The sequence below is a fragment of the Phaenicophaeus curvirostris genome, chromosome 9 (genome assembly GCF_032191515.1).
Source record: "Phaenicophaeus curvirostris isolate KB17595 chromosome 9, BPBGC_Pcur_1.0, whole genome shotgun sequence".
Classification (NCBI taxonomy): Eukaryota; Metazoa; Chordata; class Aves; order Cuculiformes; family Cuculidae; genus Phaenicophaeus; species Phaenicophaeus curvirostris.
In genome coordinates this window covers 16,001,113-16,017,872 of record NC_091400.1, presented here as the reverse complement: position 1 = coordinate 16,017,872, position 16,760 = coordinate 16,001,113, and the positions used below count along the sequence as shown (strand labels likewise).

The following is a 16,760-nucleotide window of genomic DNA, read 5'->3' as shown; positions in this document are numbered from 1 at the left end:
ATCACCTGACCTACAAAACCAAGAGACTATCCAAAAGAAAACTATTTGCAGCCTGTTCAGAGTAGGGCAGGGAATCAAAAATAGCTCCTTCTACTCCAGGAGGCAAGCTTTGCACTAAGGATATATTTGTTAACTGTGTTTGAAATATTCAGCAGGCCTGCAAAAACACGAAGATAGGTGGAATGGTTTAGATCAGCCACACCTTCACACCTCCATCTTCTACTTTACTTCTTGTTAAAAGAAAATCAAATTTGATTTGTAGCTCTGGTATTTGCTGAATGAAAGGAGTAAAACCCCTGTGAAAATAGCGAGGGATAAAAATACATGTATTTCTCAGTTATGTTTCCAAATCAGTGAAATTAGCTGGAGGCTCTCAGCACTCATCGCCCCATCACTGGTCCATCTGTCAAACGTAGGAGTAAACTAGATGTGTAAGAGGAAGCAGATACTGGCAGTACAACTATCTCAGTGTCTCCTTAGAGCAGATGAATACTTCCTTAAGCAGCACTGAGCTGCAGCCATCCCTTGCTGGCCGAGCATGTGTTTGGAACTGGCTAGACTCTGCTTGGCAGCCAGTGTGGGAAGTAAGGAGCTACAGTTAGCATTAAGGACCGGATGGTGGAAAATATCCAAGGACTTCACTCCACGTTTGGTCCTTTTTCACTTTTGTGCTGCTTGCCTGTTTGAGAGGCAGTCACACACGTCTCAAATTTATTGAAGAATGGAGACACTTATTTGCACCATTATCTGAAGGGAAATCCACACTGTCCGGGAAACCATGTGGGCTCATGGTGTTGAAAAGGAATGCCCTTTGGAGAACAAACGATGCTTGAACATAATGAGCCAAAATCATTCCAGCAGGACTGGCATTAGGTCAATTGGAATTTCCCTACAGACACTTCTCCCTCACCAGCAACGTCAGACCGAGTCTGTTGTGTAATCACAGAACCAGCAAACTCTTAGTAACATCAAAGATTAGTTACAGGAGGCCAGAATACAAAATCAATTGGAGAAAATACATTACAAACCACAGTGCAGATTTTCCTCTGTAAAGGTGCATAAAAGGTTTAGTGGTTTAGTGTTTGATAGGAATGGTTGGACTCAATGATCCGGTGAGTCTCTTCCAACCTGGTTATTCTATGATTCTATGATAAATAAACCTTTACTTAAATTACTGCAGGGGCTCCCATGCTGTTATGCAAAAACTTGTGTCTCAGAGGCAAGAAGTTGCTCTGACAAATACCGGAATCATGGATGAAAACAAATCCCACCATAGTCTCAAGATAATTTTAAACCTGTGACAAATGTCCCTGTGGCACCTAAACCACAGGTTATGTGCCTATGAATTTCACTGCTCTATTTACCCAAGGAACAGTGTAAAAATAAAGGTAAATTATTAGAAATTTATTCTGGTTTCTAGCCTTGCTGGAGTAGTGGTAACCCTGCTGTTCGAGAAGACCCTTCAAAATATTATGAGAGACCATTTTTGTGAGTACTGCTTTAACAGCTATGCCTTGAGGGTTTAAAAAATAGCCAGTAAACAAGACAAATTGGAAAACAGGTAGAATGGTGTTTGGCAAATGTCCAAAGGCCACTTCAGAAAGCAAATGCTAGAGCTGCTAATAATGTTCCATTACAAGTGGAGAAAATGCACTTCCCATTCTCTGTAATGTTTTTTAATAAAAGATGTTTAGTTTTGTACATCAGGACCATCCAGTGAAAAATCAGGTTTTTTAATATCTTTTGTGAAACCACTCCAATTGCTAACAACTGCAGACAGCAATTAAGCTATAACCCATCCCTGTTCCTGGCCAGAGCACTATAGACAGAAACATTCTCCTCTTGTGTCCTGAAATAACACTTCAACAGGTTTCCTTGTCAGAGAACATACAGCAATGACTATTTGACAGAGCTTTTATCCACAGCTTCCCTCTCCTGCAGCTGCTCCTGTAGCTCCAGAGGGACTTTTGCCTCCCTTCCTCCATAGTGGCTGTCCCACTATGGGCTCTCCTCACCTTCCTGCCTGCACTGCAGCATCATCCCTCGGGCCCTTTGGCCTTTACATGCAGGCCAAGAACTATTTTCTTTGTTGCTAATCTAAAAACAGAAGGTGGCAAACATGCCTCACATTTTTAATTCTGCACGTCAGCAAAGCCAGGCATTACATCCCAGAGCTAAGAATATTTCAAAAAGGCTCCCAAGAGGGACAAGCAAGAAGCAGAGTGGCTAATATAATCCATATGGAAAAGGAGGAGTCGGGGAGAGAGCATGGTATTTTACATTTGGAACCAGTCTGCTCTTGCTGCCCTAACATGATAATTAATTATAACTCTATGTCTCTGCCTAATTGTTCCTTGTAAAGACACTAGTGCCATATGTTCACTAGTGGCTGAGGAGGGCATTCATACATACTTGTGAACTGTAGGTCCTGCAGGGTAAAATCTTGCCTTCTCTAAGGAGCTTTCAGCCCATGGAAGGTAACTGATTATTTAAAATGACTGCACAGGCCTCTCTTTCCCCATCACTACCATGCCGACAGAAAGTAATTCTTTCCCATATTACCACAAGAGACAAGAAAGACTACACCTGTCAGGGCGAATGACTTCACACCGTCATGACCCCAAACTCACCTCAGATGTGTGCCCTGGGCAATCTCCTAGAGCTAGCAAGAGTAAGATGTGAGCTCTAATAACTATCTAGCAAGATGTGATCTCAAAACCAGACTTCTTTCTTCTTTTCCTTCTCTGAATAATGACTGAATCTCGAAGAGGAGAAATTCAGCACAACCTCCACTGTCAGTTAGCTGCTTGAGGCTATCACTACATGACACCCTAACCTGCACTTTCCTAGAATGTACACTTGTAGCATTTGTATGACATTTTATACTTAAGAAGTAGCATATTTTTCACTGAATAGAATAAAATGCAATGTTATTTATATAACATTATTATGTAACATTATTCTTGAGAACAAGAACATAATATTTGACATTAAAATTTTCCACTGAAAACTTCAGAATACTTTGTTTTGCTAATTACTGGCTAGAATGAATATCAGAGTTGATTTCTTGAGTACTCAACTGCTTATGGATTTTGAAATAGAGGAGCAGAGTCTTCACTCATACTCATCACAGTGTATTGCCCCATCACTCTCTCTTCAGCTGAGAAGGCTCTAACGAAGTCTACACTGCATTCAGCACAGGTCCAGATATTCCTTCAATGGTGTCTTGGCCTTATGCTTTTGTCTGAGCCAATGTAAAAAGTTGGGAAACTGATCCCAGTACAACTGGGATACTGAGATAGAGGCTTGTGAAATGCTCCTTTTGTTTTTCTCCAGCATGGTAAAGGTTTGATTTGGAGGAGGACGAGTGTCATTCAGTTATTTAACAAGTAACCACAATGTGCTATACAATCAGTATCTGCTGCTCTCATTTTCTCAGCTGCTGCTAATGCAGCACTCAGCACTAAGCCACCACTCCCAGGCTGACATTACGCCTGCAAAAGATTTACTTCACCAGTAACACCTACTCTTAAAGCATCCTTTCTCTCCTACTGGTGGAGGTGGTTTTTGGTTCTTGTCTGGGGGAATTTTGAGTGGTTCTAGCCCTTCCTGTCTTAATTGCTGGGGTTTCCTTTCCACCAGCAGACTGTTCCTATGTACTGGGATTAGGTACTGCTCTGGCGACCTTCCTGAACGAAGAGACTGACAGACCTCCGAAAGTGATACTGTCCAGCAATTCAGATACCCACGGCCTTTCAGAAGAGTATGTGAGGTAAGAAAAGGAAGATCTTCCAGCCTGATAGAGAAGTGAAGCTGGGAAGAATGACTTGGAAGTTAACATTTCATGACTTCCCAATGCAGACCAAAGGGCAAATGCTTTTGCAGTGCAGCTGCTGAGGTGGTGGTTACAGGCACAGAGACCATGTGCTGGTCTTGACTGTGCAGCTTTGAAGGCCAAAAGGAGGATGGGTCCCTTCCAAGGGAACACTGAAGTGGAGCAGAGAATGTTAGTAGCACTTTTGCCACTCCCCTTTGCTAGATGGAGAGTTTGAAGGTTACCAATATTTGATATGCAATTGCCACCTGAACACAAAATCACCTTTAGCTGTCCCCATCCAACTCTGCAGCTCCTGTGTGTTCCTGCACCCTATCAGTGTGTGACCTGAGCTTTTTATGGGTAGAGGAGGGGAGATTTAGTGATGGCTGTGGCTGTAGTCTGAGTTTATGGATGCATTTGTTTTCCTGTGGTCATTGCTATGATGCTGAGAGCCAAGCCAGACAGATCTGCACTGCACCATGATGTTCTTGACTTGAACTGATGGACCTGTAGTATTTAACTACCTTTCAACTGAGGTATAGAACTGAGTGTTTTGCTTGATTGTTTTTTTGTTTCTTTGGTGTGTTGTAGTTTTGTTTCAGGGTGGTTTTTTTTTTTTAAATTATATAAATTCTGTTGTTACTGTTGGGTTAAATCAAGGTAGCTGCTTGCTTTCAGGACCTATCTGTCTCCTGGTTAGATATTGGTCTAACTCCAGGCATGGGAAACTGGAGGAAGAACGTGAGTGGGGCAGCAGAAGACAGAAGTAAAGTGTTGCAAAGAAAAGCCTTTAAAAAATAAATAAATAAAAGTGCACACACACAAAACCACCATATTGCGGGCTTTCTGTGATTTCAGTTGATGATACTTGCTGCATACTATGTATTCATGTGTTAAAACTATATTTTCTCAAAGGAGTATTAGTAAGAAATATTTGTCAAAAAAAATATATTTGTTTTTGACATCACAATTGCACAGATTTGACTTCGTGGTTAACTGCATTTGTGTTTGTGATTGGGGGCAGAGGTGACTGTTTAGGGTAGGAGTTGTGTTGTGTGAATGTTTTGGGTTTGTTCTACTATTTCTGCAAGAGAAGGGAATTGCCATATTGGTCTCATTGCCACTTAGTCAGCTGTATAGCCAATTTAATGCTTTTCCTAAAAGTAAAGAGCAAGATGCTGCAAGGCTAAAAGTAAGCAAAATACCATGATGACCTAAAACAAGAAGAGAGAGCAGAGCTGTTTTTCCAAAAACACCTTTGAAGCACATAGTTCTCATATTTACTTTATTCTTCCCCATTTATTTATTTTACAGTATAGTAAGCTGTAGACCCACTTCTTCTCTTGCAGACTTCCCGTTTCTGGTATACTATGTTTGTTTGTTTGTTTGATGCTTACTCCTTTCCCCTGAATAGATTCTGGTTGCTAACTTATTGTAACCAGAATCTTGACAGTCACTCCTGTTAGAAAGCCCAGCCTTTAGCTGTTTAGCAACTTCATCTTTTCCCCTATGCTCAAAGGAAGCTGGGGATGTAATGCATGTACACAACTGCTATACTTACAGCGCACTGCAATGCCTGGAGCATCTTACAAAATTATCAGCAGCTGAGCAGACCCACGTGTTCTGCCTCACCAGAATTAACCCTGAGTTTTTCTACCTTACTACACTCACTAAGATCATCACTGAGCCACCTGCAGTGAACACCGCAAAACCAAGTGTTAGTCTGCCTTTTCTGTACAAATCCTATCCAGCTTGCATTAATTTTTTCACTGAAGCAGAAAAAACTGTTCTACCAACAGAAGAAATGAAAGCTGACCAACATAAAGAGTCTAGAAAGGAGATAAACAAAGGCTGGAACATTATAAGCAGTTTGCAACGTAGGAAGGAGGAGCAGGAAAAAGATTAATGCTTTTAGTGAAGGAAATGTCATCCTTAGAATAAACTGTTCAGTTAAGCTCTTCACTGATTCAATCTGCCCAGCTGTCCTAAGCTTCACAGTCTATTGAGTTCTACACGAACTTATTGTATGAAACAGACTAAGTCAACTAAGTTGAGCAATGAAAGATGGGTGCTGAGCTGGGCTCTGTTTTCACTGGTGAAGTTGAGGACCACACAGCAAACCTCTTACCAGACCTAGCTGAGAGTGATAGTTTTGCCTTAAGGATCCAAAGATCTCAAGGGTTCTGTTTCAAACACAGATGAAAAGTCAAAAAGTCCATTGCATTGCATAACCTAGAGAAGCTCAAGCACTTACAGGATGTTGAGGGGAAAAAATAATAAAAGCAACAGTTTCCTTTTGTCCATGCAGAGTAAAACAAGTAATTAGGAGCTTAATTTTAATTAGGCTAACATCTCAGAAGCCTCTTTCAACGTAAGAATTGGCAATAATAATTGGAAAGCTTATAGAGCCTCCCACCAGGAGGGTTGTAAGAACAGGTTAAGCAAATGCCAGTCAGGAATGGCTCAAGTACAGGTGATTCTTGAAACAGGAGGAGAGGCCTCTCAAGGAGGGATTTAGTGCATCCTTAGTTTCTTTTTTTTCAGCCTTATGGGAACATTTCACTCTTGATCACAGTTCAGTTTAAAGCTCAGAAGTGTCTGAAAGGGATGGGAGATTTTGCGTTATGTACACGTAAACACCATAACATTTACCATATTATGACTAATTTACCAGATTTACCATGTAAGTTGTAGTAATTTGTTTAGATAGATATAATTACATAAAAAGACATTAACTTATTGCCTGTGAAAACTCTAATTCTGTTCTGAGGAGGTGTTCAGATGCTGATCTTCCAGAGTGACAGATTTTCATTAGCAGGAAACATCAGCAAATTTCAATGTAATTTTCCATGGTCTAGGCCTAGCTTCACAAAAGTGAGTACAGTTATTAGGAACCCAACCTGAAACACCTATGTTTGAAAAATGAAGTCTTCAAGTACTGTGTCACTCATAGGCTATAACTGAAAGTCGTCTTAGACCTACAGAGCTATAAGAGTGAATCCAGTCACCCATTCTGTCACCCTAGTGGTGGAAACACAACTCTAATGCAGCTAGAAAAGTGACTTCCTAGAGGAATAAGATTATGCCCCAGGTTTGGAAGCTCTGTTTCAAAGACTGCATCTGCTTTATACCTTCATATGCTAAAAGAGCAGCCTCTAAGATGCATGTTTGAATCTCCAGGGCTAAGATGTTAATCCAACGGTGATATTGTTTTTCTCAGTTTCTGATAAATACTATAAATATATTTGCTCATACCTTCATCTATGAGCCTGTTACCTTTTTGATGGATGCAAGCTTTAGTGTAAAAAGCAAGCTCTGTTTTAAAAGAGGAAGGAGTGAAACTGCTTTGGTGGGGAGCGGAGAAAGGAGAAATCCTTTGCTCTTTAGACTGAAGGCCAGCTTTGGAGCTGCTGAGCAACTATGCAGCACCACATTACCTCTCCACTGGGCAAATACGATCTTGCAAGGCTGACGGAGACCAGCTCACAGGGACTAGACGACTAGAGAGACTAGACGGACTACTGCTCTGGTGGCAAGTAGCAATTCTTTATTCCTCAACCAGAGTTTTTATACTCTCCTGGGAGAGCTTGTCAGTTTCTACCAAGCTTGAGTGCACTGTTTACATTACGGCTATTCTTACCGTGAGAATACAAGTTCTGCAAGTTCTACAAGTGAGGGACTACGTGTCTGTTCAAGGATTCACACATTATTCTGTTTGTGGTGGTCTTATCTTAGACCTGCAGGTGTTCTTGAAATATATTTAACTCAGGCCCTGGAATGATGAGAAACTAAGCATGTTGCCAAGAGCCCTGATAGTCCACATCCTCCCTGTCAGGAGGAGCAGCTTTGTTGGCATGATATTCTGTTCCTGACCCTTTCAGGCCAGACAGAATATTGCTCTCCAGGCTCTTGGCTTTCATTATTCTGTCTTTGACCCTTTCAGGCCCCCAGAATGTCTAATAGTTCTCCTCACAAGGCATCTTCACAAAAAAAGGTGGCTTAAAGCTAAAGCTTTGTCAAAGGAACATGTCTGCTGGAATTTTTAAGTGCTTTTATGTCTCAGTGAAGAGAAGGACAAGTAAGCATTTTCAGTTCTGATGGCTAGTAACAAAACTTGTCTGAAGGACAAGAAATGCCACTTTTCCTTATGGTGGAAGGCTTCTACCCTACCCAGTAGCCTTACATCTGTTTTGTTGCAGCAACATCCCACATTGAGGCAAAGGAGTCTTCAAGTTAGTTCACTTACGAATGTCTCTTCAGTTCACTTTTCTTTCTAAAGCAGAGAGTTGGTGTTGCAGTGTATATCATGGTCTAAGAGCTGAGTTACCTACCTAAAAAACAGCATAGTACATAGCAGAGCTTGAGACAGGTAGATGCCAGTGGGGAAAGGAGGGCTTTGTGTCCAGTAGAAGCTCTAAATAATTCCCCACAACAGAAAGATGCTGGTAGAGCTGTTTTGTCTTTTGAGAATTGTTTTTTTCATAACTAAAACTAATTTCTTACTGGAACCCCCCGACTTTGTCTGCAACATTGAACTAAACTCGATCTTCTCACTGGATTTTCATAATATATTCAGAAATCCCATGCAAAGCATCTGGTGTGCAACTGGTGCTGGCTCACCTGCTCTGTTGCTGTGATGGTCAAAGTTGCCACCCAGGAGAAGCCAGGTACCAAACCCTTTGGCCCCTGGGGATTAGGGCTCTTGGGCTATTTTCTCCATTCTAAGTTATTGCAAGTGTAGGCTGATACTGCAACGTCAGAAGTGAATGGCTGGCTTGAAGACAGAAGCTTGCTTTTGCATGGAGTTGTTTGGTACTGGTGGCAGTTCAGCTGGTTCCTGGGCTTAAGAGGCAAAAGCCCAACCTCCCTGTACCCCAAGCAGCAGTGCAGCTGCAGGAGGCAGAATGTGGCAAGTACCAGGTGAAAGTAAGTCACGAGATACTAAATGCTGCTATCTAGATGCACCCATGCAAGTATCACATAGGCTACAGCTCAGCAGGTTAAGTCTAGCCCTCAGATTAAGGCAGAATCCTGCCAGACTCACTCACAGCACAGCAAGATCCCTGACAGAATCTGTCAAACAAAAATACTCCAGTTGAATTTGTTAAGATGCAGCGTGTTTGGGGTTTGTTTTTTGTATTTTTTTTTCTTTTCAAATGATGCAACTCCTAAGGCAAATACTTTTAAGGATCTCTCATTTAGGAAAGAAATTGAATTTCATCTTCAGGGTAATGCCAGCTGCTGACCACATACCATACCACAACCAGCTTTAGCAACATCCCGTGGCATAGAAAATCAGCTGTACCTTATACCACAACTGAAGTTGCTTTAAAAGTTCAGAAAATAGGCAGATTGAACTGACACAGTAAGAGCAAGGTGTATCAAAACACAATTTATTCTTAAAATGGCTCATTTACACATAACAGCAAGGGTTACGTAGGGGGAAAAGTGCAATTAGTGGAGAAGGCTTATTTCACCGTAGTATTTATCATCTCACTGCATTGCAAGTAGCTTCAAACTCAGGATATTACACTTCTTAGCAATGGCAAAAATGTGATTTTAACTTTGATGTTAATACTATTTCTGTACAGCTAAAAGCTGTGGCAGTACTCACAACTGCCAATGTATTGGACAATTTCTCACACAAGTCTTGTATGAAACAGATCACCTTTACAGTGTGACAGCTCAGACAAACAGATAAAATACACGTTAGTTTACTAAGTCTAAAAAAAACTTCAAAAAATGAGGTACAATAAAACAGAGCAGTTTTCTATTTGTGCGCAAGCCTATATTCAGTCTATAAAAAAAAAACTAGTAGCAACTCTGCTCTTTTAAAGAAATCAGCTTTCACAAAGTGCAGCTAATTCACTGTCTTCAATATGAAGGACCTTGCTTATGTTACATGCTTTTAAAAGGCATCGCTAACTGCAATAGGGAGCAGGATACTCAACCATCAGATGCTGTAAGATTAGATCAGGTGATGAATCAAATCATCTAACACTGCTACAGACTAGGAAGTTTACAAATCGCTCAGTCTGTTTTGTCAGCTACACACATAGGGTGGTTTCAAAATCTTTTTAAAAAGCATGTTTTTCTTTTAACATTAGAAGGTAAACATCTGCTTGCTAAGTGAGCAAGTTGATGAAGTCAAGGTCAGATTTGTTCTCAAAGGCAACACATTTATTATTCACAAAGCCAACTAGGACAGAGACATCTTTCCAAAGCAGTGGTCACTTTCACATTGCATTGTTTTCCATATTCTCCTTTTTATCCCATAGAAATTTCTCTGAGATTTAGAAGACCAGCTTTGGAAAGAAGTTAGAACATTGCATGACTCCAACTTATAAAGCACATCCCATCTCTTCCCCCTCTCCCACTTCTTCATTATTCTCTCCAATTTTCTTAACCTTGATTGAGGCCACAGATCCTAGTCATGCACTTCCACTTGCCTCTGGTACAAGCACACAGAGGTCATAGCAAGCCTCCATCCTGACAGGATCACCTCATCTCTACTGCACTCCTAAGAGGTATAAAATGAATTGTGATTGTCTGTTCATGTAACATCCCTGTGCACGCATACATACTCCCTACAGCCTGCCGAGGTACCATCACCTTCCATACTTCCTCACAAGAGTCTCTCATCTTAGTGACTGAGTAAAGTCTACAGCAGGAAGCAAGCAGCATCTACTTATGATACAGTCATGCTATTTCTATAGTAGGTGGCATATGCGTGAATTTTGTCTTTGTTTTCTTTCCTTACAAGGATAAACTTTGGCTAAGAACTTCAGTAGCATTATACTGTTTAACAAGTCCTGTAGACTAATAAAGGTGAGTTTGTTCAGCCAGCCAACAAAACCTGCCAGGTGGTTTTGTCACATAGGATGTGAACCAGAAAACTAATGCTACTCTATTGCCAAATGGAAGAAAGCTTCCTCGTTAGCATTGATCACCAATATGGTGATGAATTTTCAATCTGACCCAAGCTCTGCCACTGGGGGAAGAGACCACTGGACAGTCTCGGACTGCCTAGTTGATCAGGCTCTCTCTCTTGTTCTCTCCTTGGAGTTCGAAGATCTACACAGTCTTTCTTGGCAGATGGTATCTGAACACCATCAGACTTCCACTCTGCATGGAGAATCTTGTAATTCTGACCCTCGTTATTGTCCCAGAAGGTATGTTCTCCGCTTTGGTAAGAAATGCAAAACTCTATCTTCTCTTCAGAGGAAATGGCAGGAGGAAAGTCAATGGTAAATGAGAAGGTATCATTTTCAGAATCACTGTAAATATTGTTCATGTATACACACTCAACATCTGTGTAGGTCTTCCATGTATCAAAGGTAATTCGAACCTGAACCTTTTTTTCAAAGCTCACATTTCTTACTTTCACAGTGCCTGACAGCACCTTCTCTTGCAGGGTGCAGTTCTCCAGGCAGACCAAGTTCTTCTGCAGGCGGTTCCTAAAGTCCAGGTAGTCAGCTGAGGGCCGAGGGAAACCAAGAATTAAGTTTTTCTCCTCATGTAGCTTCAAGCCAAATGTTACGTTTTCAAGGCCTAAGAGGTCAAACTGCAGATCCCACCCAGGTTGCTCTTGGAACTCTGAGAATGTGTGTATCGCTGTCAGGGACAGCCCCTTTGAGTCCGCAAACACAACTCGCTTCTTGGCTCGGGCTGCTGAGTGTTTCCAGTCGCTCTTCTGAGCTCCAGAGTCAGGTTTTACATGAAGACATGGTCTGAGAGGTTTGAATCTGTTCACGAAGTTGTTTCTTTGACAGCCCTCAAGGGGGCCGAGAAAATTCTTCAGTGGTGGAGAATGGGCTAAGCAAATTCTCATGGCCATGTCCACAGGCATTATGGAGCTGGGCAAGGGTCTTGGGTCCAAGATCTCTATCATTCTGAAAGGAGCAGAAAGACAGGACGTTATTATTTATTTGTTACATGAGGTAAGAAGCTTCTTAAGAATGTGTATTTACTTCACCCACTGTCTTAACTATTCATGGCCTCACCTTTGCACAGCTTTAAATAACACAGCCTAAATTAAAATTGACGTTTCGAGCTAAGGAAGTAGACTAAGACTATTCAGTCATTTCTTGGTAATTCTGAACTCTTTTAATTCAAATGTAGTCTCATTCCCAAACCTCTGAAAAACAGATTTTAGTGACAACTAATCAAACACATTTCCCTTAAAATACAGAAAAGAACATTCTAGTAACCAGTAAAACAGATTCAGTTACAGCAGAATGCTCATCCATTTTAGCTTCCCTGCCTAAGATTCTGAGCCAGGTCTTAAAATTCCAGCTGGATCAGCTGCTTCATCTCTGAGCCAAGGCAGAACTATATTAAGCAAGTCACCTATCCCATCACAGCATCAAATGGGATGCTATATACCTTGATGCAGAACCATCATGCTGTGGCTCCAAACAACCGTAAGTACATTTGTTAGGCACTCTGGTTTTGGTTAATTCAGACTATTAAAAATGCCAAAGCACCTTTGGAAATATTTTCTACGAGCTACTAACCAAAGGTCTAGGTAATAGAGCTCTGCTGCACTGTTAACTTTGACTGCTGAGTGAATTAGGAGGGAAAAAAAGGGGGTGAAGACACACGCTTAGTATTTTTCACCTCATGCTTCAACAACTGGCTTAAAACCCATCTTTTTATAACCCTCAAAGTCCATGCCAAAAACCTTCTGCAAGTATTCAGTAAGAACACTACAGGTTTATTTCTCCTCTTTCAGATGATGAAAATCACAATTCCTGTGCAAGGACACGGCACATTTGAAGCCAAGTTAACTTGACCGTTTGTAAAAGGGTGCTTCAACTGCAGCACATCCCTTGTGAGAAGGATGCAGTCCTTGCTAGAAACACAGATATTTGTCGAGTCATGGGAAGCCAAAGCATTTGCTTTGTCACATAAATAAATGGCTTTCTCCTTCCTTCCCAGGGTTCTCAGTGGTATTCTAGAGCCCTGCCAAAAAAAAGCCTCTTAATTCTTCTCCTTTTTCTTTTTTTATTGTGACAGTGTTTACCATAATAGGATGACGAGAGTACCAGCATCAAATTAATCAAGTCCTGCCTTGCTTTAATAGGAAAACTAAGGCTTCAAAATACTGTCTCTGCAACTTTCATGTCCTGCTCCTGAACGTTATCAAAAAAAAAATAAAAAATCATAGAATAAGAAGGTTGGAAGAGACCCACCAGATCGAGTCCAACCATTCCTATCAAACACTAAACCATGTCCCTTAGCACCTCGTCCACCCGTGCCTTAAACAATCTCCAGGGAAGGTGAATCAACCACCTTCCTGGGCAGCCTGTTCCAGTGCCCAGTGACCCTTTCTGTGAAAAATTTTTTCCTAATGTCCAGCCTGAACCTCCCCTGGCGGAGCCTGAAGCCATTCCCTCTTGTCCTGTCCCCTGTCACTTGGGAGAAGAGGCCAGCTCCCTCCTCTCTACAACCTCCTTTCAGGTAGTTGTAGAGAGCAATGAGGTCTGCCCTCAGCCTCCTCTTCTCCAGGCTAAACAACCCCAGCTCTCTCAGCCGCTCCTCATAAATAAGAAAGTAAAAAAGAAAGGGAAGCGGAAAAAAAACCTAAACCTGAAAACAAACAAACCAAAATACCTAACAGCACAACCTGACAAAGGCTGCTGGAGGAGGCACAAATGAGCCGCCAGCCGCGTTCCCAGGCAGCCCGAGGACCTGCACAACCGGGGGAGGGGAGGAGCGCGGGGCGAGTTCCGAGGCTTTACTCCTGCGAAGCCGAAGCCGAAGCCGAAGCCGCGCACCGGGCAGAGGCAGCGGCGCTTACCTGCTGCAGTGCATGCGAACGCTCCTGCCCTCGGGCCCCGCTTCCCCGCGCCACCTCCTTTATGGGCCCTTCCCACTGCCCAGGGGCGGCTCCGGCCCGGGGGGGACGGCCCGGGGGCGGCCGCTGGCGCTGCTCCGCGTGGCCCGGACGGGGGCGGCGCTCTCGTCGTTCTTCTCCACACACCCCTGTTCCTTTTTTTCCCTTTTTTTAACTCTTGCTTTACTCCCACCTCCTTCTTTACCCCCTTTTCATTTTTTACCTTTTTCTTTTTTCTGTTTTTTACCCATTTATTCCTTTTCCTTTTCCCACTATTTTCTTTTTCGCCCTTCCCCCCCCCTTCCCCCCCCCTTCCCCCCCCCTTCCCCCCCCTTCCCCCCCCCCCTTCCCCCCCCCCTTCCCCCCCTTTTTACTTCTGGAGAAGTATTACAAGTCTGCACTATTTGAATCTTTGTCCATGCATCTCCCCCCACAGCACAGATTGGTGGTGCTGCTGCAGTATTGGGGAGCACATGCAGCAGCTGGGGGTGCTAAATCACATGACCTATGGGCAGGCATTAAATGAGACCTAGGAAATTATTTTATTCCATGCTTGAAGCATGCACAAAAGGAGTCACCTCGAGGCTTTGCTACACACTTTCCTCCTACTAGGTAGCAGCTCATTGCCCTGTTTGCTGCAAGAAAACATTTTGTTCCTGTTGTGTTAAAATATCTGGTTTGCCTGACTTTGAAAACATTATGAAAGATTCTTTAAAGTGATATGCTTAGCAAAAAAACAGTAGTGAAATACAGAACCTTTCATAGGCAGACAGTTGCCCAAGTCAGTAAATATGGACTGGATACAGCAACTTCGTGCCTACTTGGTAACCTGGAGCACGTTCATGGCCACAGACTGGTGTCCCAGTTTCTGGGTTGCCAATACAAGCAGAGAGCGCTGTGCACAGCCAGGGTAATTCTTTCCTCATCTGAGGAGACATCTCTGCATCAAGGCAAAGTGACAGGGTTATCTGAGGCAGCACACCAGTTTGCACTGTCAATGAGGGTTCTCTAGCTGTGCTTTTTATAGTGCGCTCAGGTTTCCAGTTATTTCAGTTTGGCAGCTCTACTGTCACAGGCAGCTTAAAAATGTAGATCTATCTGTCTTACCTTTCAAGCAGGGCTGCTAAATTGGGAGCACTGAAGAAAAAAAAAACACATTGTTTTACTGTGCATTTCACAGTACTTTGTGGCGTATCAGCTTTCCTGACTTTGTAGGTGCACGTAGAAGCAATGGCAGAAACGCACGTATATATAGGAAAAGGCAGTGTTGATCATAAAATTAGGCCCCATCACAGGGGTTTGTGCTTCTGACTGCTTCTGTAATATGGAAACCCTGATTGACCTACTAGACTAGTTCTTTGTCTTTTTCTGAAAACATTGCACTTGAAATGTAAGAAACTAATTGCAACAAGTTAGCTACGGTAAAAAGAGTTTTAGTATAGTCACCATAGTTTTGGTAAACTTTAAATGCATGTTTTTAAAAATACTATTTCAGCCTACCTGATGCAGAGGCAATGTAAGGTACAGGCTTGCTTTGCAAGATGTTCAGTGATGTTGCTCAGTGACAAGGAGGCAACTGGGTTCACAGTGTTCTGTTCAAAGACAAATACACGGTATTAGCTCCACAGTGAATTCTTTTATATGTTGACAGCCGTCTAGGTCTCACTGTTTCTTCACCTGTCTGAACCAACCAACGCTTTTTCAATCAGCAGCTCTAAGAGCAAGTAATGAGTGATTGTGCCTTTCTGCCAGCCATCAGGAAGCAATGGGCTGCTTTTGCTATTTGTTAGCTCTGGTCATTTTATTGCAGCGTAGAATGAAAGAGATGCTTTTTCAGTCTGTGTTCTGAAACTAGGTCATTAAAGTTTTTGTGGTTTACTCTAACTTTATTACTTTCAGGTCACTGTGCTTCTCTGCTGTCCTCCCCCACAGCTCCAGGAGGGAAGAAAGGAAATAGGATTAGAGGATACAGAAAGAGTTGAATGGCCTTTGGCATATAATTGAAGCCTTTGGAAAGAAAGATAAGCAAGCATTTCCTTAGAGCAAAGTTAAGTGATGACCATATTTATAGGAGAAAAAATTCCAGAGAGAAAAAAAATCATGAATCTCCATTGTACTGCATAGTAATGCATCCCTTGAAAAGTTATTCCTGTTTGCAGGGTGGGAGAGCAATGCTAGCTCAATGCAGCTATAGTACGCAATTTAACAGGGGAGTTTTTAATTTGATTTGGGGCTCGAGACTGTGCTAGCTTGAAGCTCAGGTCAATCTAGCTTGAGACTAAAATCAAATGCTAGGCCAAAGGGAAAATGCTGAAGTTACTAGAAAATATCCACCTTCTTTTGCTGGCACATATTTGCTGCAGCAACACTTAACACCTGTGAATGAAGCAGAGCTTGAATGAAAGAATATCTGTGATAACAGACACAGCCCATTAGGTCTGTGAGTCTGAACTGAGTTGAGCTTGTGAGCCTTTGAAAATTTAAAATCAGTAATTTATCCGATGAAATGCAGTGAGCAGAAGTCTTACTTAGTCTTAACAGAAGCTTATTTTCTATACTTGCTTCTCAAAACCCTTTGGTGAACTTTGGTTGCAAATATATACTAAGGAAGCTTGTCCAGGGAAACTCCATTGTTGTTTGGGAGATTTCTTCAGCATTGGCACAGTCCCTATGAAGAATAAATAAATTTCCAATCTTCTTAGAATTTTTATTACCCCATTCCTCATGATTCAACTAGACCTAATAGTTTCCAGCCTTTGGGATCTCCTCACCAAGTGGACATCATTAACTTACGACCACTTGTTAGGAGACAAAGCACAGGAAGTCTGGAAAAAAAGTATTCCAGTGCCCACAAAACTCCTCTTTATCATCATGATACTGCTACAATGTGGGAGACTCCAAGAGCACTTTTTGTTGGTATCAATGAAGCAAAATTGCTGCGAAACCATGTTTGTTTGGGATATGCTGCTTTTGAAATAAACCTTTAACTCTGAAAGAAAGAAGGTAAAAAATAAAATTAAATATTTTTTAAAAGGCAAAATTATGTAAAGTTGGAGATGGGAACAGTAAGTTTTCTGCGATGTTTAACTTTTCCAGGTATTTCAT

The 16,760-nt window shown here is 42.0% G+C and overlaps 1 protein-coding gene across 1 annotated transcript; it reads right to left on the bottom strand.

The window, feature by feature from the left end:
* Positions 1–9,202: 9,202 nt before the first annotated feature.
* PPP1R3C (protein phosphatase 1 regulatory subunit 3C) lies at positions 9,203–13,690 on the bottom strand. The gene is made up of 2 exons (XM_069864335.1): positions 13,620–13,690; positions 9,203–11,709 (listed from the first exon to the last, which is right to left on the bottom strand). The coding sequence occupies exons 1-2, from the start codon at positions 13,631–13,633 to the stop codon at positions 10,764–10,766; spliced, it is 960 nt and encodes a 319-aa protein (XP_069720436.1). The 5' UTR covers positions 13,634–13,690; the 3' UTR covers positions 9,203–10,763.
* Between the last annotated feature and the right edge of the window lie 3,070 nt (positions 13,691–16,760).